This window comes from Sceloporus undulatus, chromosome 2 (assembly GCF_019175285.1).
Source record: "Sceloporus undulatus isolate JIND9_A2432 ecotype Alabama chromosome 2, SceUnd_v1.1, whole genome shotgun sequence".
NCBI classification, from domain to species: domain Eukaryota; kingdom Metazoa; phylum Chordata; class Lepidosauria; order Squamata; family Phrynosomatidae; genus Sceloporus; species Sceloporus undulatus.
Genome location: NC_056523.1, coordinates 194,630,071 through 194,656,885, shown reverse-complemented (window position 1 = coordinate 194,656,885; position 26,815 = coordinate 194,630,071). Strand labels below are relative to the sequence as shown.

At 42.3% G+C, this 26,815-nt stretch overlaps 2 protein-coding genes across 9 annotated transcripts in view; one reads left to right on the top strand and one right to left on the bottom strand.

Annotated features, from left to right (window-relative positions):
- RFX1 (regulatory factor X1) overlaps window positions 1–14,431 on the bottom strand; it is a 156,168-nt gene extending 141,737 nt beyond the window's left edge. For 2 of the 8 annotated variants that reach the window (XM_042455710.1, XM_042455716.1), the window contains exon 1: window positions 14,209–14,431. Coding sequence is in view for 4 of the 8 variants with exons in the window: in XM_042455709.1 (XP_042311643.1) it covers window positions 4,612–4,624 (13 nt within the window). In the remaining 4 variants the exon portion in view is untranslated. Of the gene's footprint in view, window positions 1–4,611; window positions 4,753–13,352; window positions 13,414–13,545; window positions 13,565–14,208 lie in introns of those variants that run through there. The other 6 variants (XM_042455711.1, XM_042455719.1, XM_042455709.1 and 3 more) reach the window with 6 other exon arrangements.
- The window catches only part of ALKBH7 (alkB homolog 7), a 511,499-nt gene that overhangs the window by 223,883 nt on the left and 260,801 nt on the right, over window positions 1–26,815 (top strand). The window lies entirely within an intron of this gene.

Genomic DNA, 26,815 nt, shown 5'->3' with positions numbered 1-26,815 from the left:
TACTTCATTCTATGACTCTATAATTTACAGTCATAGTTGTTAACTAGAGAAGAGGGGGGGAACATGCAAAACATCCTTATTGATACACTGAAGGCTTAAAATTAGATGAAGTTTACAGTATTATGTTGTACACCTCTGGTTTTCAGACTGTTCTGGGAAACTCAGATTACTTGTAATCCCCAAGGAGGAAATCAGAAATGCTAGATCGTGTTTTCTGACAGCTTGTCCACCCCAAGAGTGTTACAGATGTTTTAGGGCAAACTTTTGGCTCACACTGAGTAACAACATTGTGACTCGCAGACCCCTGGCCCATCCCGACACACTTAAAACATTACATTTGTTAGGTGGAGAGCAAGAAAGGTAGCATGTAAATGAGAAGAAGATAGCATTATATTGTAACATTATTGACCCATAGATGTCCTCTCTGACATCTGTTAAGCACAACTGTAGATCAGATGACGCTTGCATAAAGCTATTCTTACACTCTAACAATGGACAGATCAATGACAGGCCATACAAGTTTTGGGTGATAGAAAAAGGTGAGGGCATGGAGCAGCTTCCTAGTAGTCAGTGAATGTAAACAAGACATCTCTTGTTAGAGGTTCAACAGCAAACATAATACTATTGGGGATAATGTTTCCTGCAGTGGACTAAGACTGGCTGCTTCTTAAACATCTAAAGCTCTATTCAGTCAGTCATTCTGAACAGAGTGGGCAAGCAGGGTGTGCAGTGCCTGCATGCTACCCTCATCCCTTAAACCTCATTTATTTTTGTAATGTGTCAGCAAATAATATCATATTTATATTCTCCAGGTGGCTACAGCTATTTCTTTCTTTCCTGGAAACTTCTGTGGACCAGAAGTCAATGATTCATGGGCTGGAACTGGTCCATGGGACACCACTTTGAGTAGCACCGTTCTGCACTGGAGATGTTCTATAAGCTTTAATAGGTTCATAGCACTTCTACAATGTTATATTGCATGCAAATCAAACATAATCCATTGCTTTCTAATTAATGCAGAAATATGAAGGCCAAGCATATGAGTCCTAAATCATATCTTTCTTTAGAAGGCAAAATGATTAAAGTTTCATCCACTTCCCTAGCTGCCAAATCTAGAGTCTGAACAGGTTTCTCTGTCTTTGAGATGTGCACTAAAGGGTGCATTTAACCAGATTACTTTTTCTGCCATGCCTTGTAGTAATAATAATTTTTTTAAAACCTGCTTAGACGGCACTTTCCCTTCTATGAGGAATAATTAACATGACGCTGCGACTGAGGTTGTGAGTGCTAGACACGTATTCTCTGTTCTCCAAATACACAGGTTTCAGTTTGAAATATAACGATACCAGCCCCAAACCCTTCAATCCACACTTTACTGTGTTGAGCAGCAATGCTGGACAATTCTGAATAGGACATTTCAGTGCAATGTTGGTCCAAAACACACTGCAGAAATAATCCAGTTTGCGACTGCTTTAACTGCCCTGGCTCAGTGCTATGGAATCCTGGGAACTGTAGATTGTTGTGGCACCAGAGCTCTCTAACAGAAAAGGCTAAATGTCTCACAAAACTACAGATCCCAGAATTCCCTATCACTGAACCAGGGCAGTTAAAACAGTTTCAAACTGAATTATTTCTGCAGTGTAGATGCACCCGAAGTGGAAAGGTCTACTTCCATTCAAATGAACACAAGGAGACCTCCCATTTAGACCCTGCTATTCCACATGGGAGGGTATGGGCTACAGACACCAGGACATATAAGATGGAGCCAGTATGCACTGCCCTACTCATGCATTTAAGCTCCCCCATTCATATTGAGCGCCTGAATAGGGCTTGAGCATTTTCATCTGTCATTGTTTCATTTATCATTGACTGTTCAACTCCTTAGAAGCAAAGCGAAAAAACTGAAACTGTCCCCTTAATTTTTATAAAGTTGTACAGCATAAGACTAAGTGCTAGCTAACATGAACCAAGCACACTGACAAGACCACAGAGTACCATCATCTATCTTGAGAACATAAGCATGGCAGAAATAACCATGCCAGTCCTCCTTTCTATCCACTAGGCCTCAATATTTCCCAGGACCAGCAACAGAACCTGGTTGGGCAATGTCAATATGATCTGCCAACTGCTGAACCAGACACAGTTCTGAAACAAGTTTACTTCAAAGTTTTGAGGCTGTTCACATCACCTATCAAAGAAGCCTTCTCAAAAAAAGCCTCTGAAGAACACAAGAGAAAAGAAAAAGCCACACTGACAAAGTCTCTACTACATCTACCTGGTCATCTCAAGGGATCTCTGCATGAGAAGGAAAAAGAAATTGGCATTCTGTGCTTTAAGAAATGGGGCCAATGCCTTGAAAAATTTCTAAACACTGATAGTAGGGTTCAGTTCTCATTGCAGAGATACCTCAGTTAACAAAAACTCTGAGAAAGACGTTGTTTTCAACAAAGTCTTTTTATGGCTGTCCAGATTTCCTTTCCGCCTCGTCTTCTGTCTAGCAGCAACCATACAGGGAGGATGGTGAAGGAGAGCTGGAGAAACAGACTTTCACTGTCAGGTTGCAGCAGAATGTTTGAAGTAAATAGTATAATACACAAAGCTTGATGAGCTGGGAAAGAGTAGGATTCTGCTCTAGCCAAACAGCTGAGTGAGCCTGCCTACAACAGGCAAGGTGAATACACTCCACCTCCAGAATTCCATAATGAATGTGTGTCAAGAGCAAAACAGAGAGAAAAAAAGAAAGGAGATAAGCCCGCTTCACTAGCTAACTCCAGCATGTTTAAAATAATAGATCCGTAAGTGTGGCTACTAACATAAGGAGAAGCTGATAAAAAAAACATCTTTGTATGCACTTTCGAAGACGCTTTCAAGAGATCTATAGAAGGTTCAGAATGTTAGCTTACCTGACTTGGTTATTTCATCTCAGGCCCCATTCACACCACAGAAATAACCTGGTGTGAAACTGGATTATTTCCATGACGTTCCCACTGGCCCCAAATGCACCTGGCGCAGTTTTGGGGGGGCATGGAAAAACCCTATTAACCCAGAGTATTTGACACCGGATCCTTAAGCGCTCCTTTTTTAAAGAGCCGCAATGATCTTCATCTTCAGTAGTGTGAGTAAGCTGTCAAATCTATTCAGATCACGCTGCATCGTTCCTGGAAATGGAGACACCTCCATTTTAAACCGAAATGGTGGCAAGTATGAATGCCAACAGGGTTAAGATGCCATAGAGAGATTCAGAAACGGAAAATGTAGTGGGAACTGCAATCTAGCACTGCATCACTGTGGGGATCCGGATCCCCTCGAGACAAAAAAATAAGTGTGAATGCCCCCTCACTTGTGCTTATTACAGTTCGCCATTTGTTTATGTGAGGGATCTGTTCCAGACTCCCACGCATAAAACAAATACCACCTATGCTCAAGCCCCATTTAAATGAATGCGGCGGTGCAGCAGCGTGCGTGCACCATGGGTGTGCACCCCATTCATCCCTATTGGATGCGCCACCCCTTCCTCCCCGCACGGCTTTCAGCGTATCTGAAAGCTGCATAAAGCGCGCTAGCGTATGACGCCGGTGCACTTATTCCTTTTGAATAAAAACTTGGCTAAAAACCTGTTGAACTGCTCTTCTTTTTTGTGTTGCAGAAATCTATCCCTATTCCTTCCATATTATTTCTGTCTGCAGTACCAAATTTTCTGTTTAAAAAGTCATGACCAGGAACACATCTACATCGTTTACTGAGGCATACTTGTACTTTTAGCACAGTTTTGTATAGAGTGGCAGGGGGATTGCTTCCTCAGAGCAACTGCCTGACCTGAATACACTTCCTCGCCTAAAGTAGCCCGTGCCAGCAAGGAGGCTCCTTTTCTGTGGCATACTTACTTTCTGAAATGGTAAAAGCCAAAGTTATATGTTTTCTCTGCTTTTCCACAGGAAAGCATTCAAGACACCAGTAGTGAAAACACAATACTCTCCAAGTATCTAGCTGGGCTGACTCAGTACTGATTATAATATATATGTATGTACCGTATGTATGTTAGACTTTGCTGCTCAATTTTTTTCTGAGTAATCTGAGTTCCTCTAGAATAGGAAGTGTTATACAAATGTATGATAAGGAGGATTTTTGCCTGTAGATTTTGATATCAAGATTAGGAGCCTAGCAGAAGAAGTGGTCTTCAGCTGAGTCTAGGAGCACACAAGATGGAAAATTGAAAGCCAGGAAACCTGTTTCATTGGTTTAAAAAGAGACAAGCTTCCATCCTTATTTTATGAAGATAAGTGATGCTGGGTTATTGTGGGCAGCTTCTAGACTGGATGGCCCTTGTGGTCTCTTCCAAATCTATGATTCTATGAACCCATGAACCCGTTATCAGACAAGCAGATAACAAAATGTTCTGTGAAAGGAATGAATGTTGGTACTGTAATTCCTACCTAGAGGATTGATATGTACCAAACAAAAAACTTTGATAAACAAGAATCTCTTGGTTAGTACAGAAAGACAGGCTAGTAATTCCTTTACCTTGTTTGTATGTGTAAAGTAGACACCTATTAGGACTGTGGCATTTAATCTCAACTCTGATACAGGAAAATACAGTATTCTAGGACTTACTGTAATCATTCATGGGATCTGGGGCAAAGCTGTCATCCTCAGTTTCACCAGTCAGCAATTGAAGGTCCAAATCACACTGCAGAAATAATCCAGTTTGAGGCTGCTTTAACTGCCCCAGCTCAGTGCTTGGGAATTCTGGGAACTAATTTTGTGAGACATTTAGCCTTCCAGGTCAGAGAGCTCTGGTGCCACAATAAACTACAATTCTCAGGATTGCACAGCACTCAGCCGGGGCACTTAAAGCAGCCTCAAAATGGATTATTTCTACAGTGTGTTTTGGACAACAGTGTTCTTTTGAAAGGTAAAAATCCAGACCTAATAGGCCTAGTGCTTAGAAATCTGTTTCAGAACCCTAAGAATGTTAAATACTTTGCATAGCTCTATGCAAGGTAGGTATCTTAAATCTGTGAACGTTGCTCTCAGGAACTTGACTCTTCAGGCAAGCAACTTGTTATCCATAGCACAGCAGCATTCTTCTTAGGCTACATTCCAAAGGTTCCTATACACTTGGTCACTCCTTTTGGAACAAGCTAGACTTAGAAATGACCTGGCTGTTTTTAGATCATGGGACGATTCAGAAAGCCGCAGCAAAGAACAACTGAGACATAGCCCGATAGGGACCACATACTCAAGTTTGCCTGCTGCAATATTATCATTGAACGTCAGACTCCCTGCAATTTGTTAGCATCATCGGTTCTAGTGACACTATTTATTCATACATGTCTCCTCTCACTTTTCTAAATCAAGACAATATCCCTGTCCATTGAACTCTTCAATCACATTGGGAGCAAGGAGACCTCCATGTTTTATGATGATGGTTCCATCAACAAAGTAGGTGAGCATATTACTCTGTGTGGAGTGTAATTTGGCAAAATAACAACATCTAGCCATCTCTGATCTAATTCTCAAAATGGATTTTTTCATAAGAGACACAGACATCTGAACAAAGAGAGTGAAGAAGAGGTGAAGGGCTCAAGGAAAAAATCCCCACATACCATGCAATTACTTGTGCTGGCATGCAACCACTTGTTAAACAAAATGCCATTAATGCCCTGAATTCTGCAAATAAGTGGAGTTTTCCATAAGTCTGCTTAGTCTTCCCCTACATGAAATACATAGGTTTAAAAGTGCTCACATAGGTATACAGGTATACCTCAGTTAACACAAAACCTCTGACAGCAAAGCGCCTATTTACAAAGTCTTTTTACACCTTCTCATCTTCACTCTTTTATCTCTTCATCTTGTGTCTAGCTGGAAGGTTTTTTTTTATCAGTATCAGCATTCAGAGGATGATGAAGAAGGGCTGAAGAAACAGACTTTTGGTGTAAGGTTGCAGCACTGTGCCTGCAGCAAACAATACAATAAAGCTTAAGTTAGGAAATAATGCAATAAAGCTTAAGCTAGGAAAGTATTCCTGCCTTCAGCAGGCAAGATAAACAGCAGCTGTTTCCAGAGTCCCTTACTAAGCATGTAAGAACAGCGCAACAGAGGGAAAAGAGGACAGCAGGTAAGCCAGCCTCACTCATTCTTCCTAGTATGTTAAAAATAGCATGCTGGTATGCAGTGGCTTAGTGGTTAAGAATCAGATGCCTATTCTGACCATCAGAAGATCGGAAGGTTGGTAGTTCGAGGCCCAAGTGCTGCATGATGGGATGAACTCCTTTCACTAGCCCCATTTCCTGCCAATCTAGCAGTTTGAAAGCATGCAAATGCAAGCAGATAGATAGATACAAATTCGGTGGGAAGGAAGCAGCGTTTGGTGCAGTCATGCTGGCCACATGACCATCAGAACAGTCCCTGGGCAATGCTGGCTCTTTGGCTTAGAAACAGAGACGAGCACCATCCCCTACAATCGGTTACGACTAGACAGTCATGTCAAGGGACTAGCTTTACCTTTACCTATATTTTGTTTACTTATGCGAGGATTACCTGATCTGGTTGATTCACTTCACATGTGCATATTTTTTTAGATTTGAAGATAAAGTATGCTGAAACATGCTGAACTGCTTTTTTTGTTTGTTTGTTTGTGTAGGGGCATAACTATATTCTTTCCATTTTATTCTTGCCTTTGGTACCAAATTTTCTGTTGAAGAATTAATGTCCTGGAACATACTTCTTTAACGGAGGCATACCTGCACTCTGAACATCAATTTATAGCAGTGAACTATGGAAGGCTTTTCAGGAAAATTTTGAGCATAAACTTTTGGGAAGTGATCCTGAAGACATCCTGCTGAAATGTAATAGCATACATACCACTGACAGATTGTATTAGCACTGGAGGGCAGGACGGTTTCCAGAACCTGGAAATGAAATGCTCCCTTGCTTTCAGGGAGGGTTCCAATCACTTCCCATGAAGGATGTATCTGTACCTTATCCTAAGTCATATGCATCCACCTCACTCTGCAGATGCCATTGCCAATTATTACTCCTGCAGACGGAGGGGAGGAACAGTTCAAGTTCTACTTCCCACACCCACCTCATGTAAATCCCTTGCTGATGCCTACTACTGATGCCTCATCCACTGCTAACCTACGGTTTTGCTGCTTGGTTCCACACTACAGTTTAGTGGGAATAACAGAGAATGTCCTTAAAATGATTTCTCACCTTGCTGCATATAACCCCCTTTTTCATTTCAAACTAAGGTCTGTTACAGACAGCCAAAATAAAGCTGCTTCAAGTCACAGTGGAAGTATGGTGGTTCAATGATGCATGTATCCTAAGAGTCCAGAAGCCATACCAAAGTCGCGTTCCAGTCCTTAGGGCTGGAGCGTGGCTTTGGTGCGACTTCTGGACTCTTAGGATGCATGCATCATTGAAACACCATACCTCCACTGTGACTCGAAGCAGCTTTATTTTGGCTGTCTGTAACAGGCCTAAGATTTTAGGAAGTACAAAGTGAGCAGTGTTCCTTCTTACTGACCAAGAGGAATCTCCGCCATAATTCTTCCAGCTATCTTGTTCACACAACCTCCCACTGGTAATCTAACAGGATAAATTTTTACTCAACATGGACAAACATCTATTTAAACATTTGCTGTAAATGATGGAAACTGATGAAAATACTATTATGCTAACTCTGCAATTGAGCTGGCAGGGAGATTCCCAGTGTGGTAACTCATGGTGTCACACACATACACCCCCGCATGGACCTCCTCCCATCCCATGCCACACAGAATCTTTAGTCATGATTTTTTTTATTCATGTTACTCAGTAGTCGTAAGTCCTGCATATCACTGGATGTCATGGTAACAGCTGTGACATAAAACAACTATTGAAATTAAAATTGTACTCTCAAATTACAATATCATATGCACAGCCTCGATGCATTTACATATGCATAGTTTCATGTGGTTTGAGTGAAAATTTGGTAAAGGCATGATGCTTTTAAAGAAAATTTTAAAAGAAGGAAAAAAATTAATTAAAATTTTTGTTAGAAATATATATTAAAAAATAATTTAATTTAAGAAAACAAATCCCTGGGGCTTCTCCTTTCTTCTCCCAGTGAGCCTCACCCCACTCACCCCATCTCTCTTCAGCATTTTAATGAACGCAGGTGAATGCCACAGCCCTTTTCTGTCCAAAGGCAGATGTTTGAGGAGCAGTAGTGTCACCTGCCTCTTAGGATGTCACCTGGTGCAGCCCGCACCCACTGACTGATGCCACTGAGATTGCCTATCTTTATCATATTAATCCTTCCTAACGTCCAAAGTTAGGCTACACATGTTCCTGTTCAGAAGATTCCAAATTTAGACGTGAGAAATGTTGCTGAAGACCCCAGCAATTTGACAACGCAGGTGCAGCTTAAACCTCGCTCTCCTACACATATATTTAGAGGTTGAACTACACTGGTTTTGTGAGCTTGTGATTAGAAAAAGGAATAGCCAGGGGGAATTCTAAAGCACACTAATGTGGAAAGAAATCCAAAGGAAATCAAGTGTATTTACTTTCAAATAAGTGAGGGGGAAATTGACTGAACATAAGACTCATAAAACTGGAAGGGACCATAAAGACCAGCTAGTCCAACACCGGCCATGCCATCTATGGAAAAGATCTTCCTCAGAGGGAAAATGCTTCTCAATTGCAACAGGAACTTATTGAACTGGAACAAGTGAGACTCATAGGGAAAAAATATACATTTCCTTTGGGATAAGGTTGCCAACTACACCAACATTATGGCCTCTTCTTAGCAAACTACAAATTTATCAACATAAATCTGCAGGAAAAGTTTTTCATGTCATATAGATACGCATTACAACAATTACATATCAGGCCACTATTAAAGACATTCCAGTGACCAGCTAAAAAGCTGACAACCCTACCCAAGAAGAGGATAGGGATTTGAAATTAGACTTATTGCAATGTTCTCCTTGTCTATAAAAGAGCAAACAATTTTTTGTTAGTTTGCCCTGCTTTTCAAATAAAAAACTTCATTATTACAATTATCACTTGCTTTCCTGTGCACATCCCTGCATAATTTATTTTTTAAAGTCCAACATGAGATATTACAGAGCTGTCAGGAGCCAATGCAAACATATATTACAGAAACAAGAAGACTGAAAGGAACAATCCATTCCTAATTTAGTCTAATTGGTACAAGAACAATTGGCATTTTCCAAGAACAACTGGCCCCTATCCTAATTTGTTTGAACTGACCCAGTTTTGTCAACAGGTTACTCTCTTCTCAGTCTGAAAACTGTTCCAAGGGCTACTATACACTAGACACAACTGCTCTTCAGCACAACCCAGAATAGTAGTTTAAACCACATCACTAGCACATGCTAGGTACTCAGCACACTGCAATTGTCAAATGCTTTAACATATCACTAAATTGCCAACTAGGGAGCTAGGTCTCTAAATGTTTGCCTTTGCCCCACCTGAGAAACAGCATAAGTAGCCTGGGTGTGGCTCACACAATGACGGAGGAAGGAATCCAGCAAAGGCTAATGCCAAGACTGTAATATAGTAATCCTGGCTACAGCTTCACACGACAAGGCCTGCCCACTTTTGGCAGAAACCTCACCTGCTGCATGAAGCGTGAAGCAACTACATCTTTCCAGTATCTGGGTGGCAACAGAACTGTGGCTGATATGCAACAGAGATGCCATAAATTATGTCTTCACTGCAGAAGCTATGTGTAGGCAAGTTAGTTTTGACTGCTAGATTTCATTGGCCTGCATTTTTTGAAGTATTTCTACAACACATACTCTAGGTTTATTTTCTTCTCCAATATAACCAAATTATGACCTCTGGTAAAAATAATGTATCGACATATCAGTTTGGCTGTAGATCTAACTGTCCTGTAATAATAAATGCCATAACATGTGCCAAAGGCCCATATTGCAATCTAGCAAAATGATAAAGATTGTTGTTGTGTGCCTTCAAGTTGTTTCCAACTTAGAGCAACTCTAAGGCGAACCCATCATGGGTTTTTCTTGGCAAGATTTGTTCAGAGGAGGTTTGCTATTGCTTTTTTCTGAGGCTGAGAGCATGTGACTTGCCCAAAGTCACCCAGTGGGATAAAAATAATGTGTCAACATATCTGTTAGCATGTGCACAGTCTGGCTGTAGATCTAACTGGCTTGTAATAATAAATAACATAAGATGTGTCAAAGTCCCATATTACAATCCAGCCCAGGTCAAAGGATTGCAAGTTACATTTATTTCTCCTCAAGTAAATACAAACCAAATGGGTAAGAAGGGAGCTCCATGTTTTTTTATTTATTTGTAAATGTCTATGTCACCTTTCCAAATAAATTATCGCAGACGATAGCCAGAGACCCCATGTTTCAAGGAGCTCAGGATGTTAAGAATAAATAACATGGAACTAATGAGTAATTATACAGATGTTTTCTTTTTGTGAAGTGCCTTCTGAAGTACAGTAGACCCATTGTATCTGTTGGAGTTTGCTTCCAGAACTCCTTGTTGATACCAAAATCCGTGAATGCTCCAGTCCCATTAAATATAATGGCATAGTAAAATGGTGTCCCTTATATAAAATGGCAAAATCAAGGTTTGGTTTTTCAAATTTATATAGTTTTTGAATATTTTCAAGCTGTGGACAGTTACAGCCATGGATAAAGAATTCATGGAAAGGGAAGGCCGGCTGTATATGACAAACAGGATATCATATAAGGTTGATGAATGGTTCAGTAGTATGGCACACAGTTTGTTTCCAGTTTTTCATGTTATAGTTGCTTTCCAGCATCATATCGCAGAGCCAAATCCTCTAGTCAATGTTTTACTCTACAACAGGATCAACTATAGTCTCTGAATTTGGGTTGGCAGTTTGTAACTTGGACACAGTCCTTCAGAAGTCTCCAAAAAAAGCAGAAGACAAGCCAGCTTCTGCTTCTTCTGCCATCAACTGTTCTGCTCTCCTGCCCCTAACTGATTCCCACCCTATGGCACAATTGGCTTACAGGACTACATACAAAATGAGTAGAAGCAAAAGATCTAAAGACTAGGTCACAGTCCTAACTCTAAATAATAATCCAATTAGGAACGTTATTGTATATTACTGGCATCTTCTGACATTACTGACTTACTGACAACACTATTTGGCATTCAGAACACCTAGAATGGTCAATAACAGTTCACTGCTATCTAGCGTCACATTCCAGTATATTTTAACATGGACTTTTGCTACTTTTTTGTGGGAAAGGTATATGCAACTGCAATTTAACTATATGAAGCTAATTCTAGCAAAGAATATTTCATACTTAGAGCAAAGAAATGGAATCTTAACATGTAATGATTTACAGAGTATATACTGAGGATATCAGTGAAGAACAGTACTTGTTTAAGGATGAAAATCCTCTGAATTCATATTTTTACCGTAAGAGAGGAATGAAAACATAGCTCCCCCCCAAAAAAAAACACCTGACGCAAACATGGAGTCATCTAATACATTTTATGGACATCCGCATGGAAGGGCACCATGTGTTTTGTCTTCAGCAATATCAGTGCAGAATTCAGTCATCATTTCTTGTAGGATCTGTTATAATAACTGACACTATTCCCTAATAACGGGTCCAAATAGTGCAGTGGCCTCTGTTATCCTCTCTAGCCATTAGACTGCAGTGCTAGTGTGAAACTATTGGTTCTTCTTCATCACTTTACTCCCAACCTTATTATGATCATTCAACAGTATAGTAACTAAAGGAAAAAGCAAACATGAAGGACTACTATAAAGTAGATGGAAAGCTGACTGGTGCGCTTTTGTCACCCGATCAGACCTTAAAACATTGCTTTTGGGACTACAGCATGGTCAGTGAGATTCTGGGACATATAGCCCCAAGATACATCTTTTCCAGGCTATGTGCCCAACAAGATGCATTTTCTATTCAACATATAAAGTATGTAATGGCTAAATACAAAATGCCACAACACACATATCTGCATTCTGACCAGTTTGGTGAAGGACCAGACGTCAACAGATCTGCTCCACAGAGCTCAAAACCAGACATTCTCATCCATCGCACAAGGAACAAAAATATTTTAGGGCTCCTTATTGCACTAGGAATTTGCACAGTGTAAAATAGTGTTGCATTCTGGGACAATACATTTCACAACAACTTGCCCCACTCAAGACTTCTGACATGCTGTCAATTTCATAAACCAAATGTACCCCCTTAATAAAGTGGACTTATAAACACATAAAGCTGCTTAATGCTTGCTGTGTTCAGAGTGATTTGGCACTAGAGGAACAACCCATGTGATTCTGCTCTCTATTTAACCTTCAGTGCTCCACTTTAATTAGTTATATACTGATGACATCTGAACCAACAAATTATGGTGTGTACTTGTTCTTCCTGTCAGAGCTGCAAACCACAGTTGACCAGCCTATAAAACATTTCACTCACTCCTGGAACAACCATGGTTTAGAGCAGGGATGTGGAAAGTATGCCTTTCTATATGACGTTGGATTGCAGTTTCCATCATCCCGCACCATTGGTTATGCTGGCTGGAACTGTAGAAGGATCTAGCAACCGCTGGAAGGCCCTATGTTCCCTATCTGTGGTTTAGGACTGCTTGTGAACCATCAGACTTCAGTCAAACTGTTAGTGTTTCCAGCCATACTATCATCAGTCCCATAACTGGAGATGCCAGGGGACCTGAGAGCCCCTGGCACTGAACTACTGCCTTAATAGCAGGGTCCAAATCAACAGTTCTCACTTTATAAATGCTAGAAGTATCTGCCCTACAGCCATTGCCAGTCATAGGAAGTCGGCTGCCTTTTACTGAGAGACTCTACTGGCGTATTTAGGAATGGTGGCACAATGCAGAATTAATTCAGTTTGACACTGCTTTAACTGTCATCATGGCTCCATGTGGATTCTTGGGATTTGCAGTTTGTTGTGGCACCTGAGCTCTCTGAGGGAGAAGGCTAAATATCCCACAGAACTACAAATCTCAGAATTCTGAAGCATTGAGCTGAAAGAAGTGTCAATCTGCATTGATTCTGCAGTTCCTTGTCACAATGGTTAACTGCCTTTGAGTGGGCCTCCTTGACTCATGGTGACCCTCCTCTGTCTTTGGCTGCTCTGCTTAGGTCCTACAGATCTGGGCCTGTGGCTTCCCTGATCAAGTCAAGCCATCTGGTGTGCGGTCTTCCTCTACCTTTCCTAGCACTGTTTCCTAGCCAGTCATGGCTTCTCATAATGTGGCCAGAGTACGACAGCCTCAGTTTAACCCTCCTGGCTTCCAGGGAGAGTTGAGGCTCCATCTGTTCAAGGGCTCACTGTGAGAGTTGTCCTTTTGGCCGTCCATGGGATCCTCGCCACTCTTCTCCAGCTGCACCACATCTACTAAATATACCCTTTTGAGCGCCTCAGCCATTGATTTCCTTCCTCTCTGCTTTCTTCACTGCCCTGCCCTTACATCCATACATAATACAATAACATATAACATATAATAATAATAATAAACTTATACCCTGCTCTTCAGCCAAGGCTATCAGGGCGGCTTACAAACTGTTAATCAGAGATGGCAATGGGGAATATCATGCCTTGGAAAAGTGTAATCCTAAACTCTGATAATAATGATTGCTGGTTTCCTGACTTGTATATATTTAATTATATATATATATATATATATATATATATCTTAATAAACTTTTTTAAAAGAGAGCTTGTAGTGTTTTGAGTTTTGTCCTCCGCCTTGAGCAACCCTGGGCTAGAAAGGCGGGGTAGAGAACTGAGGAGCAACGAGGAGGACGTCACGCTCCTTCCTTCCAACGCAAAAGGAAAAAGAGCCCTCGCTCGTGACGTCACCCGCCCCAACGGCCGACGCGTTCTGAGCGAAACTCTCTCCCTCTCTTCCCCCTCCTTCCGCACCCCGCCCGCCTCTCCTTGGCGCTGATTGGCCACCTCCAGGATTCCAGCGCGCTCCTATTGGCCAGCCCTCCCACCAATCACTGGGAAGCGCACAAGCCCCGCCTATCAGGGCCTGGGCCCTTCCTGGGCCAGCCCTGCGTGGAGTGACCGCCGCGGCGGCGGAGGGGCCCAAGGAGGCCTCGGGAGGAGGAGGGAAATAGCCTCCGCCAGGGGCGCCATTTTGCCTCGACGGAGGAGGGAAGGGAAGCGGACTCGAACCCACCTGGACCGCCCCGGCCCCTCGAGGCCGCGTCCCCTCCTGGGGAGGGGCGGGGACGGTGTCGCGACTATCGTCCCCCCCTCTCTCGATTTTGGCGGGAATCGGGGAGGGTGGGCGGCGGCGGTTGTTGTTGTTGTCGTTGTTGTTGCCGGGTTTCCTGGTCGCCACGACTACGGTGGCTATGGCGCCCTCCGTGTTCCCTCACCGGGGCAACTGTTGCTACCCACCTCGGCGAGGGGAGGGGGAGAAAATGGGCGGTGCCCCGCGCTGATTGGACGGCCCCGACGTTCCATTCGCTAGCCCCGTTGTCAATCATCGTGTTAGCACCGCCTGCTCCGTGTTGGGCCTAAGCCACGCCCTTTGCCCCGTTCTATTGGCCAGTCCTGCATTCCGTTCTTCCGATTGGTCGGTGAAGCCGTCTGTCTGGCAGGGGCGGCTTGAGAGCTGGCAGTTTATAACTGGACAGGGGCCTAGTCAGTAAATTCTAGGGAGACACCTTCAACGTTCGAGTGGGGCGCATGCGCCTTATGAAAGAATGCTGGGAAACGTAGTTCAAACGCAGCAGGAGCATTGCTGTGCTGGGCAAACCGCTAGGTGGCGCCTGCTTCATATCATAGAGTCTAAAGGGCCACAAAGGCTGCCTACTATGCCATGAAGCAGTGTTGTTCAATAAGTTTCACGCTAATGGCGACCCTGTTTTGGGGTTTTCTTGGTAATATTTCTCCAGAGGAGGTTTGCCATGGCCATCCTCTGAGGCTGAGAGAGTGTGACTTGCACCCAGTGTGTTTGTGGTGTTTATTTCTAGCCCAGCTTCTGTGGTTTTTAGTAAACATGCCTTCCTTCCCCCACCAAGCATTTTGGATAGACAACTACTACCTCGACTTTCCGTTTTTAACTTCCTTTTTACCAGTTCCCTCACATTAGGCATGCTTCCTTTTCTGATGCCCAGAATGACTGTGCTGGACTTCCTTTCCCACTATAAACATTAAATTTGATAACACTATAATCACTGATTTCACCCAGGATTAAACGGTCAACTCCCTCCTGTTTAGTTCCATGTTCTATGGCACAGTCGTGTAAGGTTTTGGTCAGGGGGATGATAGCATTACTAAATCACTCTCTGGGGCTGCTGTTTTTATCCACAGCGATTCTTTGGAGAAATCACCATGTTTTTAGACTTCTAGTTTGTCACTGTGACATCTGTGACATACAGAGCAACCCTCAGCGTTCTTGTCCTTGTCATTTCTATAGGGCTTGTAGCCAGAGATGACCATTATCTCACAACACTCTCAATTCTACAGTGTTTCCGTTAGTGTGGCTTAGTGGTTTGAGTGTTGGACTACGACTCTGTTGATCAGGATTCGATTCCTACTTGGTCATGAAACCCACTGGGTGACCTTGGGCAAGTGACATACTCTCAGCCTCAGGGGAAGAAGGCAATGGCAAGCCTCTGCACAAATTTTGCCAAGAAAACTCCATGATAGGTTTTCCTTAGGGTCACCATAAGCCAGAAACAGCTCGAAGGCACAAAACACACATGCTATGGCCTTGTCTGCACTGGCCAGGATAGTTCAGGAGCAGCCCACAGTATCCTGGCCCCACAGCTGCCCTGTTGTGCAGCTGTTACTTTGGTTTACGTTGCTGTGCTGCAGCAACTGTCTGTACAGACATCTTGCTGGGCCACCCTGCACATTTGCTGCCATGGGTCACCTGCTTCTCGGGTCAGAATGAGATGTGGAGCAATGGTCACATGCTGGGGAGTCTCATTCTGACCTCAGAACAAGAGACCCACAGTGGCAGTGGATGTGCCGGGTGGCCCAGTGGGATCTCTGTACAGACAACTATGGCGGCACAGAAACAGAGGGTTCTGGATGTCCCCAGAAGGATTTTTAGCTCGTATTAACCTTGTTATGCCCCAATTCTGGTGCAAAATGTACTGGATGTCATCCAGACTGCCCACACAAAAACCAGGATTTGGGCTATGCATTGTCCAAGCAGGACAACACCAGAAAAGGGGAGAAACAGGCTTTTTGGCCCGTGCAGACAAGGAATATATCTGTGGGGGCATCTACATGTAGAAATAATGCAGTGGCACCACTGTGAGATTTATCCTATGTGATTTGTAGGAGATTATTACACCAGGGCCAATTCAGCAATAATTGGGGCAGTGAAAGCTAATGCAACAGTAGTGCTATAGCGCTCAATATTTTCTCACAGTCACGCAACTGCACAATAATTGCGACATAAATGCCGTACATATCCATGAATTAATCATTAGCATATTGGAATTTATCATTTTGTGCAATAATGTTTGTATTCCACACAGAATAAAATACAATAAAATACAATTTATTACTTCACTATATTTTTCAATCCAGTGTCAACAAAATCATGCCCCATATCTCAAAAGAAGACAGAAATCCACTGCAAAACCAATCCTGGCTATGAGAATGGATTGCCTTCCTTCCTCTGAGGCTGAGAGAGCATGACATGCCCAAAGTTACCCAGTAGGTTTCTATGGTTGAGCTGGGTTCAAACCCTAACCTTCCAGTGGCCTAGGAGTTTATCACGCTGGGGCTAATTTTGGCATTCATAGAATCATAGAGTTGGAAGAGACCACAAGGGCCATCCAGTCCAACCCCCTGCCTTGCAGGAAATCTAAAAGCATCCCTGACAGACAGCCATCCAGCCCCTGTTTAAAGACCTCTAAGGAAGGAGACTCCACTACACTCCAAGAGAGTGTGTTCCACTGTCGAACAGCCCTTACTGCTAGGAGGTTCCTCCTAATGTTGAGGTGGAATCTCTTTTCCTTATAGAGAGATTAAAGTGCATTTAAAGCATCCTGCAAATAAAGTAAAAATAGTGAGTAACTGTGTGAATATCGCATGCAACTGTGCAAATAAAGTGATATTGGAAATGCATTGTTGCTGAAATCCCAAAAGTAAAAGGATGCATGTTAATGCTTCTTTGCAGCCACTTGAATGCCACGTTTTGTGCGATGTCATGTGAAATTGTCTTGTGTAATTACGCTATTTTTCTGTGGTATTCACGAGATAAACTTTAAGTCTCCTTCGTGTGATAAACTCCCTAGTCCAACATTAAAACCACATTAGAAGGCATCATTTTAAAACAAGAGGTGAACATGAGAAGCTTAAGCACTAGACTGTTCAGTGAATGGAACTCCCTGGGAATGGAGATTTTTACAAAAGGAGTAGAAAATGAGTAGGGGATTTAGGATAGTTAAGGAGTTACACGGGACAAAGAGTCCAAACAGACAGGCCAAAATAAAGCTGCTTTGGGTCACTTTGGAGGTATGCTGTTTAAATGACACACGCTTCTTAAGAGGCCAGAAGGTGCACCAAAGTTAGGGTTGCCATAAGTGAGGACCTCCAAACCGGGACAAATGCAGGACAACATTTTCAAATGTAGGACACGTTTTATAAAAAATGGAGGACACGCAAAAAATTGAGGCTTTTTTTAGAAATGTTAATATAAATGCATCTTTCTTAGGCATGATCAAAATGGAGGACATGTTGACATTATTTGTAGACAGATCACGGAAATGTACTTCCCTTTCTGGCCACCCCCCTCTCCCCATTCCAAACAGCACATTTGGGCATTGAACATGGCTTTATTTTAACATTGCCTCTTGCATATTTCAGAGGCTTATTCCACAACCAAACCCTTTGGTCAAGGGACTTTGGTTTTCCTTCATTTTGACTTGTTTTGTCTGTATTCCTCCCCACTAAATAAAGGAGACATGAAATGGAGTTAATGGGTACAAGTTGTTAAACAAAAAAGTCTTGTGAGACTCTGTAGGCAAGAGGTGCACCATCTTAAGAACTGCATTAAGCACACTTAGGCTGCTGCCACACTGCTTTCACTCTCATCACTCCATCCTATGGAATCCTGGGATTTGTAGTTTGTTGTGGTGCCAAGGCTGGGCTTTGAAATCTCAGGCATAAGAGAGGCAAAAGGCTTGGGCTGCATCTACACTGGAGAAATAATCTGGTTTGAGATCACTTTAACTGTCTTGGCTGAATGCTATGGAATTCTGGGAATGGTGGTTTGTTCCAGCACCACAGCAGAATGGCAGTTAACCCCTGGAAAGCTCTCTGACCAAGGTGACCAATGCCCTCACCCCAAAATGTAGGGCACCCAAGCAAAAAAATGTAGGACATGGCCAAAAATAAAAGCTAAAAACACCCATGTAATTATAAATCCATGCTTCTTAGCCATGAACCAAATGGAGGACATGTCCTGGAAAAGGAGGAGGATGCCTGGTCACCTTGTCTCTAGTCCAAAACGCACTGCAGAAATAAAACAATGCTGGACTGAAATGCCCAGCGTTCCTCACCAAAGCTGCATCCACACTGAGGAAAGAATCCAGTTTGAGAGTGACTTAACTGTCCTGGGTTAGTGCTGGGGAATGCTGGGAATTGTAGTCTATTGTGGCCTCAGAGCCATCACTGACAGAGAAGTCTCAATGTCTCCCAAACACTAGCATTCCCAGGATTCCCTAGCACTGAGTTAAAGTGGGTTATTACTCCTGCAGTGTGTGTGAGAGATATAAAAGCTAGGGACTGGATCTCTGTGTCCAAAACACACTGCTTGGACTGCCAGGGCTCAGTGCTATGGAATCCTGGGAGCTGTAGTTTATTGTGGCACCAGAGCTCTCTGACAGAGAAGGCCAAATGCCTCACAGACACCAGCATTCCAGAGCATTGAGCTTTGGCAGTTAAAGGGGTCTCAAAGTGCAGAGGGGGGGGGGGAGAGAAAAGCCAGGGAGTGTGAATGAGCTCTGAGAGGAGGAGGAGGAGGAGGAGGAGGAGGAGGAGGAGGGAGGGAGCCAAGGGAAGTGGCCAGGACCACCAGAGGAGCCCCTGCTTTTCCTCATCATCGCAGCCTTCTCATTGCTGGCAAGAGGCTCTGCCCCCAGCCAGGCAATGCCTCCATTCAGTCTCCTTTTGTCAGAAGAGCTCTGGTGCCACAAGAAACTACAATTCCCAGAATCCCATAGCACTGAGCCATGGATGTTTAGGGGGGGGGGGTCAAACTATTTCTGCAGCCTTTTGCAACCCCAAAGCCTTCTATTATTTACCAGCAACTTGCAAGGCAAAATCTCTTCCTTGCAAGCCATTGAAAACCAATCCAAGTGGAGGGGGGCTGATTGCTTCTTTCCCATTGGTCAGCTTTGGGAGAAATTTGCATATTACAAGGAAAGGTGTTTAGGGCCTCAAAAACGACCCTGTGATAAAGAATTACAACAATCCTGAGTGGTAGACATTGAAAAGATGAGGCATTTAGGCTCCCAGTGAAACAGGAACCATTGATGGCCTTTTTTTCTTTGCTCACTGTAACCTGGAAGGTCAGGCCTTTTGCAAGACATATATACCAAGTGGGCTGTCAATAGCTCTGAGTGGCAGATGTCTTGAAGACCTGCTCTCTAGGCTACGCCAGGCGGGGAGGGAGGGAGGGTGGCAGACAGCCATGGGGAGGGGTGGGGCTGCCTCCAGGGCCTTGCTGGGGGGGGAGGTCCCAGGGGAGGGCCCAAACAGGGGCAGGACTGTGTGGCCCCACCCCAAACTGGGATATCCGCCCCCAGGCAGGATATGGTCCAAAGTTGCGCTCTAGTCCTTAGGACTGGAGTGTGGCTTTGGCACAGCTTCCAGACTCTTAGGACACATGCATCATTTAAACAGCATACCTCCAAAGTGCTCCAAACCAGCTTTATTTTGGCCTGTCTGTTTGGGCCCAAAATTACCTAAAACTCTGGGATGGGGATAGCAAAAATCACCTTTAAGAAAAATAAGTGGATGTAGCAATAGAAGTAATAGCATTTACATTTCTGTACCACTTAATAGTGAACACAGCACTTTCTAAGCGGTGTACAATCTGTACAGAAAGGATAAGTAACTTTTGGGGGGTTCCTTTTAAAATTAATTTTAACAGTGGAATTTTTCCAATTTTTAAGCTATCCTTTTATCCCAAGATTTTTTCCTTAAAATAACAGAATTCTATAATGTAAAGAGTAACAAAACTAGTTCCTACATGTATCATTCCTGAAAGCAAATGACTGGGCAGGGAAGTTTGCATGATGTGAAAGAACAAAAAGCTTTTACAAATTAACGTTCCAAGCTCTGAATTAGGAAAGGATGTAATTGCTTCTGTCTGTGTCACAAGGGGCTGAATCACCAAGAGTCTGACTCAATATGTATAATTATAATGCTAATCATTTTAACATGAGAAAAACATTTTTTCAGGCTGTTGTTGTTTTAAATTTTGGAAATTAAAATTAATTGTTGCAAGTGACATGGAGGTCGAGCCATCTGTTCATTTTAGGCCTGCTGTTCACTGAAAATATACGCAACCCTTTTAAGTCAAAGTTAGAGTACAAAACAGTTTGGGAATTAAAGAAAAGAAGATAGAAAATGAATAAATGTGACAAATGGCCAAATGAAACATCTAAAATTCTGTTTTGGCTAAAGATCAAACCAGTAACGATTGGGTTTTGTGACCCTGGCAGATATTCTTCTTTTGCAGTTGATGTTTCTTTTTGTTTTTTACCTTCTTTTGTGTCCCCAAGTGCTGCAGTATTTCCTGTACATACACACCCTCTTTCTTTTTGTGATTGGTGAGGCTGTGTGTGTATGTGTGTGTTTTAATTTGTTCATAAATAGTACCAAGTGGGTGAAAGGAACTTTGAGTTCCTTTTATGTTTCAGTTTATAGAGTTGTTGTTGTTGTGTGCCTTCAAGTCATTTCTGACTTATGGCGACCCTAGGTGAGCCAATCACAGGGTTGCTTGGCAAAATTTGTTGAGAGGAGGCTTGCCTTTGCCTTTCTCTGAGGATATGTGTGTGGGTTGTGTGTGTTTATTGGTGTTGTTTCATGCTGCTCTCTGTTTATCTCATAAGAAAGAAAGAAAGAAAGAAAGAAAGAAACCATAGGAATACCTGTACTTTGTCTATACTGTCTGGTACTTTACCAGACATCATTCTGAATTTTCAGGATGCAGAAAAAAGTATGTACAAAATGCTGTAGCAATATTGCAACAACCACACCAGCTACATAATGTCCCTTATGGCTATGAAGAAAGGATCCAGAACTGATACACAGGATTTGGGCCAAGATCACCTCGTCCCAATTAACCAGTGAAACAGCTCTGATTCTTGAAACATCCAGACCTCTGCAGGACATGCCAAGTTCCATCAAAACATTCCAACCAGCATTTCCATATGTCCATTTCGGATAGCTCTGAAAGTTGTGTCTGTGAATTGCTATTGTGTGTGTGATTGCACTCTGGGTTTTTCTAAATAAAACTCTCTTAATTCACCCTAAACCCAGCATTCGCCTCAGTTATTACTGGCATATGAAAGTGCAAATGGTCCTGAAGGTTACCCAGACTCCAGCAAAAGCTAATTTCTCCAGCATTTAAAATAATGCTGACATACTTGATGGGGACACTCCCACTCCCCCACATTTCTTTGGGTAACAACCATGAGTGATAGGAGTTCATCAAACTAATGTTAGCCGTGGCCTCTTATTTGCACATATAGCTAGTCTGCACATTTGTAAAACCTTTTGAGGCTCTCACATGACTAACCAGAAAATCACGAGTTGTGGCTCCCAACTAGTTTTATCATTATTCATGGGCATGAACAAAGACTTACATCATAAACATATGATTTCATTTATGCTTTGGGCAGCCAGGCTGGAAATTACAAGCTCTTGAAAGTATCTTCAAATATGAATAAATAACATCTAAGTTTCAGAAGATTTGGTTAGCATTAGCAATGGAAAACTTGTAAGTCAAGTTTATTGAAAAATGATTTGACTTTAATTAATTAATTAATTATTAATGACATCAATACTGAAGGTTAAACCACTGAATCTCTACTGCCACTTTTGGTGAGCTATGATAAGCTATCTTTAGAGATTTGTCTTGCAGGACATGCTGAAAGAGACCCATTGTAAAACTTCAAAATGTTGTGAAGGCCTGAAACACCATGCTGCTGCTGTTGTTATTCTTATCGATACTAATTACTTTACAGTTAACAAAAATATACAGAGCCTTACATCGAATCTATTGTTCTATGAACTTTACAGAAAAGTTTATAAAACCATAGATTCGATGTAAGGCTCTGTATATTTTTGTTCATTGTAAAATGGTTAATATTGATAAGAATAACAACAGCAGCAGCATGGTTTTTCAGGCCTTGACATTTTTAAACAGCCTAGGCCTCACAAAAGTTGTTGTTGTTTTTTCCTGTGAAAAGCCCTGATAAAATTGAGTGCTATTTTATCTTGTACTGGCTGTATGCCATAATAATAAATGATTGATTGATAGTTAGGAACAAAGGTGTTACATAGCATTTGGCTATGGAAATCAAGATGCTTCTTTTCACATTTAAAAATTTGGACTTGGAATTCTTTTGCGGAGCAGGATAAGGTCTGCATAATTACTTTTGCACTTAGAATAGTGTTTGCAGCAATTTGAGTATTGTAAGTTGAGGACAAATGGGAACTGAGAAGAGAAACAAAATGGGGGCATTTTTAAAGTACATATCTGAAAACGGGATATGACAGAGGATTCATTGGGGCTGTCCTTGCAAGATCTGGACAGCTGGAAGGTATGAGCTATGGGTGCACAGCCTTTAGTTTAGAGCTATTAAATGCAACTAGACCTATCCTCAGTATTAGATAAGCAGGCCAGACTCACATCTCAAGATCTTTCTTTTCATGCTTGAGAAAACGATTTAGCACTATATCGCAGTGTGTTACAGTTAGGAGGTAAGGACAGTTGAAGAGAACATCCAGTGGTTACATGGGTGGAAGTAGATCACTTAAGGAAACCAAAGGAATCTTGCAGCCATTGCTGGCTATTTTGATAAGACATTTATTTTGTTCAGTCATCAGATTTGGCAGGTTTTTGAAGCACTACAGCAGCCCTGGAGACTCTCCAGCCCATGAGCCAGATACAGCCTGAAGGATTTTGATAATTCTTGCCCAAACCCTTCCAGCTCTTACTTCCAGTCAACAACTTCCTAAGAGTATCTTTTTGTGGAAGAACAGGAGTAAGGTCTAGGAGAAACGTGCTCAGAGATTCAGTTCTGCTTACTCATGAGGCTCACCCTGCTTTTGAATCAATATGTTGCTCATGCATACTTTTAGACATGCAAAGGCTTGGTATTTGGGGTGATGTTTGAAAGTGCTGCTGAGTGACTCAGTCCTACATGCTCTTGAAAGACATGAAGAAACATATCCTGCTTGCTTCTGAGTATTCCTAAATTCAGTTACAATCACAGGTTTTCCCCTTCCCCAGTCTGCCTTCAGCCACAACAGCTTTGCTTTCGGCCACCACACCCAGAGGTGGAATGTAATTCTTCCGCCACCTTCCTTGAATTTCCCTATAACTTGAGTTTTTGGACTTTAAAAAACACATTCCCATCCCATTTACAATATCCTAATCCCATTTACAATAACCATGTAGGTACAGTCGGCCCTCCGTATCAACATATTTTTTTATCCACATATTCAACTATCTACAACTTGAAAATATTTTTTTAAAAATATATAAATTCCAATAAGCAAACCTTGACTTTCAAACCACTGGGAGAGATAATCTGGAGGCATGGGGCGGGATGCTATCAGTACTCTGATGACATCCATGCCTTCAAATACAGCCTCAGCTAAGGACAGTGTGTCTCCTCTGAATGAATGCTTGGGAGAGGTAATGGGTTGGATGAAGGAAAACAATTTGAACCTGAATCCAAACAATACAGAGTTGCTTACTATCAAGGCTCCTTATCTGGGTTTGGAGGTGTGTCAATCAGTTCTGGGCCAGTCACACTCCCCCTGAAAGGCTGTTTGCAGTTTGGGAATGCTCCTGGATCTGTTCCTCCAAAAGTCAGCTCAGATCTATGTAACAGTCAGGAGTGGCTGTTAGCAGCTTTGGCTGATACACCAATTGCATCCTTTCCTTGAATCGGAGGACTTAAAGACGGTAGTGCACACATTGGTAACCTCAAGGCTGGAGTTCTGCAATGCGCTATATATTAGACTACCTTTGTACCAAGTCCAGAAACTCCCAACAGGTTCAGAGTATGGCAGAATATGGAGCAAACATATTAGGTACATCCAGGAGGGATCACATCACATAGATCTTAAAATCACTCCATGGAATTACTTTCTAGGCAAAATACAAAATGTTGGTTATTACCTTTAAAGCAGTGGTACTCAACCTGTGGATCATGACCCCTTTGGGGGTCAAACGACCCTTTTACAGGGGTCGCCTAAGACCATCAGAAAGCACATATTTCCATCGGAAAACACATTTTTATGGTTGGGGGTCACCACAACATGAGGAACTGTATTAAATGGCTGTGGCATTAGGAAGGTTGAGAACCACTGCTTTAAAGCCCTATGTTTTGAGTCAAGGTTACCTACAGGATCACCTTCTCCTATACAATCTGCCCTATACGCTCAGGTCCTCTTGGAAATATTTGCTCCAAACGGGCAGGACTAAACTGACAAGGGTTTCCCAGAGGATTTCTTCATCTGCTGCCCCCAAACTGTGATATGACCTACAGGAAGAGATACAACATCCGAAAATGTTGACTGCTTTTAAAGCAGCATTAATGACATATCTCTTCTGCCAGGCCTACTCAGTCAATTTTAAATCATGACTTTTAAATTGTATATGTACTCTATGAGTGGATTTTAATTATTTTATAGAGTTGTATTTTAACTGTGGTTTTGTGTGTTTTAAATTGTGTTTTGTGTTTTAATATGTTGTACCCCGCTTTGAGCCTTGAGGAAAGGTGGGAAAGAAATTGTTGTCGTTGTTGTTGTTGACTTTGCCATTTTACATAAGGGACACCATTTTATTATGTCATTGTATTTAATGGGACTTGAGAATTCACCAATTTTGGTACAGTATATAACTACATTAACTATAATTTATTTTAATTCTGCTGTGCAAGTTGCCCTGGTTCATGTATTGGAAGAAAGGAAGGATACAAAATAAAATAAAATAAAAGCTGCAGTCTTGCAGAATCCAGTGTAGCATAGCAGTTCAGCACACAATACAGTACTATGCTACACTTCCCCATTTCCACAGCTTGTGTGTTATGTGTCATTTGTGGTTATGTCTCTGAGAAATAATTCCAAGTCCAACAGTTTAAATGTGAAAAGAAGCATCTTGACTAAGGCCCGAGACAAACGGGCAAGAAGCAGTGTGCCGGTGCTGATTCTAGGGTTCTGGAGCGTGCAGCAACCGCATGCTCCGGAACCCTAGTTCATGCTGGCGGCACCATGACTGCGTGGCCCCACCCACATGGGTGTGCATCCATGATGCAAGCGCATCTGCACATCGCGGCGCCACGCTTGCATCAGGGATGTGCCACAGTGCACCAATGGCACACTCGTGACATCTACTGCGCAGACTGAAAAGAACCTGGTTTGGCTGCTGCAGCATCCCTCCGGAGGAAAAATAGACTGCTCCAGCCCGCCCTTTTGGGGCAATCTGTCAAGCCCCAAAGATTAGCAATGGCCAAATGCTATGCAAAAAGCAGGTGAAGCCACCTATCACTTTTTGTATGATAAAGGATTTGTTGTTACTGTTAACTGCCTTTGAGTTGACTGACTCATGGTGATCCCATGAATGCGATGTTTGCAGTATCTTCAACCAGTCTGCTCAGATTCTGCAAGCTCAGGGCTGTGGCTTACTTGATGGAGTCTATCCCTCTGTAATGCAGCCTTCCTCTTTTCCTATTGCCTGCTACCTCACCAAGCATTATTGTGTTTGTAGTGAGTCATGTCTTCTCTTTATGTGACCAAAGTATGACAACCTCGATTTAGTAATCTTGGCTTCTAGGGAGAGCTCAGGCTTGATCTGCCCTAGGCTCCATTTGTTTATCTCTTTGGCTTTCCATGGTATCCTCAGCACTCTTTTCCAGCACCATAGCTCAATTTAATTGACATATTTCTATCAGCTTCTTTTTTACTGTTCAGCTCCTGCATCCATACATGGTGATGGGAAATACTATGTCTTGTATCCTTAGTGCATTATTAAACAAACAAAAAGATGTATGCTTTTTTTTCCACCTTGGCACAACTCTCGTTCTGTTCAGGTTGTAAAAGCAGGGAGAGCATTATGAAAGTGTCATTTTTGCCAAATGGATAATTTCAGCTTGGCAAATGGCATTCTCTTACAACACTTTTACGACCCTCTCCTACGGTTTTACAACCGGAAGAGAATGATGACATCATGCGGAGGAAGGGGGGAAAACACGCATCTTTTCGTTTGCCTGCTGGGTTTGTTAAATAAAGCGATAAGGCTCTTGAACAATCGTAATTTTAGTGTTCATTTGTTTATCTTTGTACGTAAGGATCTTGTCTATGTTTTTTTTTACAGCTACTTTCCCCAGCCCCAATCTTCTTCTAATTTCTTGACTGTAGTCTTTGTTCTGATCAGGGATTGATTGAAGGTATGGGAAACCTTTAACAATCTAAATTTCTTTTTTAAATATTTTTAAATATATTTTTATTTTTCATAAAATAAACATAAACTGTATATACTCATGTATAAGTCTAGAAATTTTTGTCAA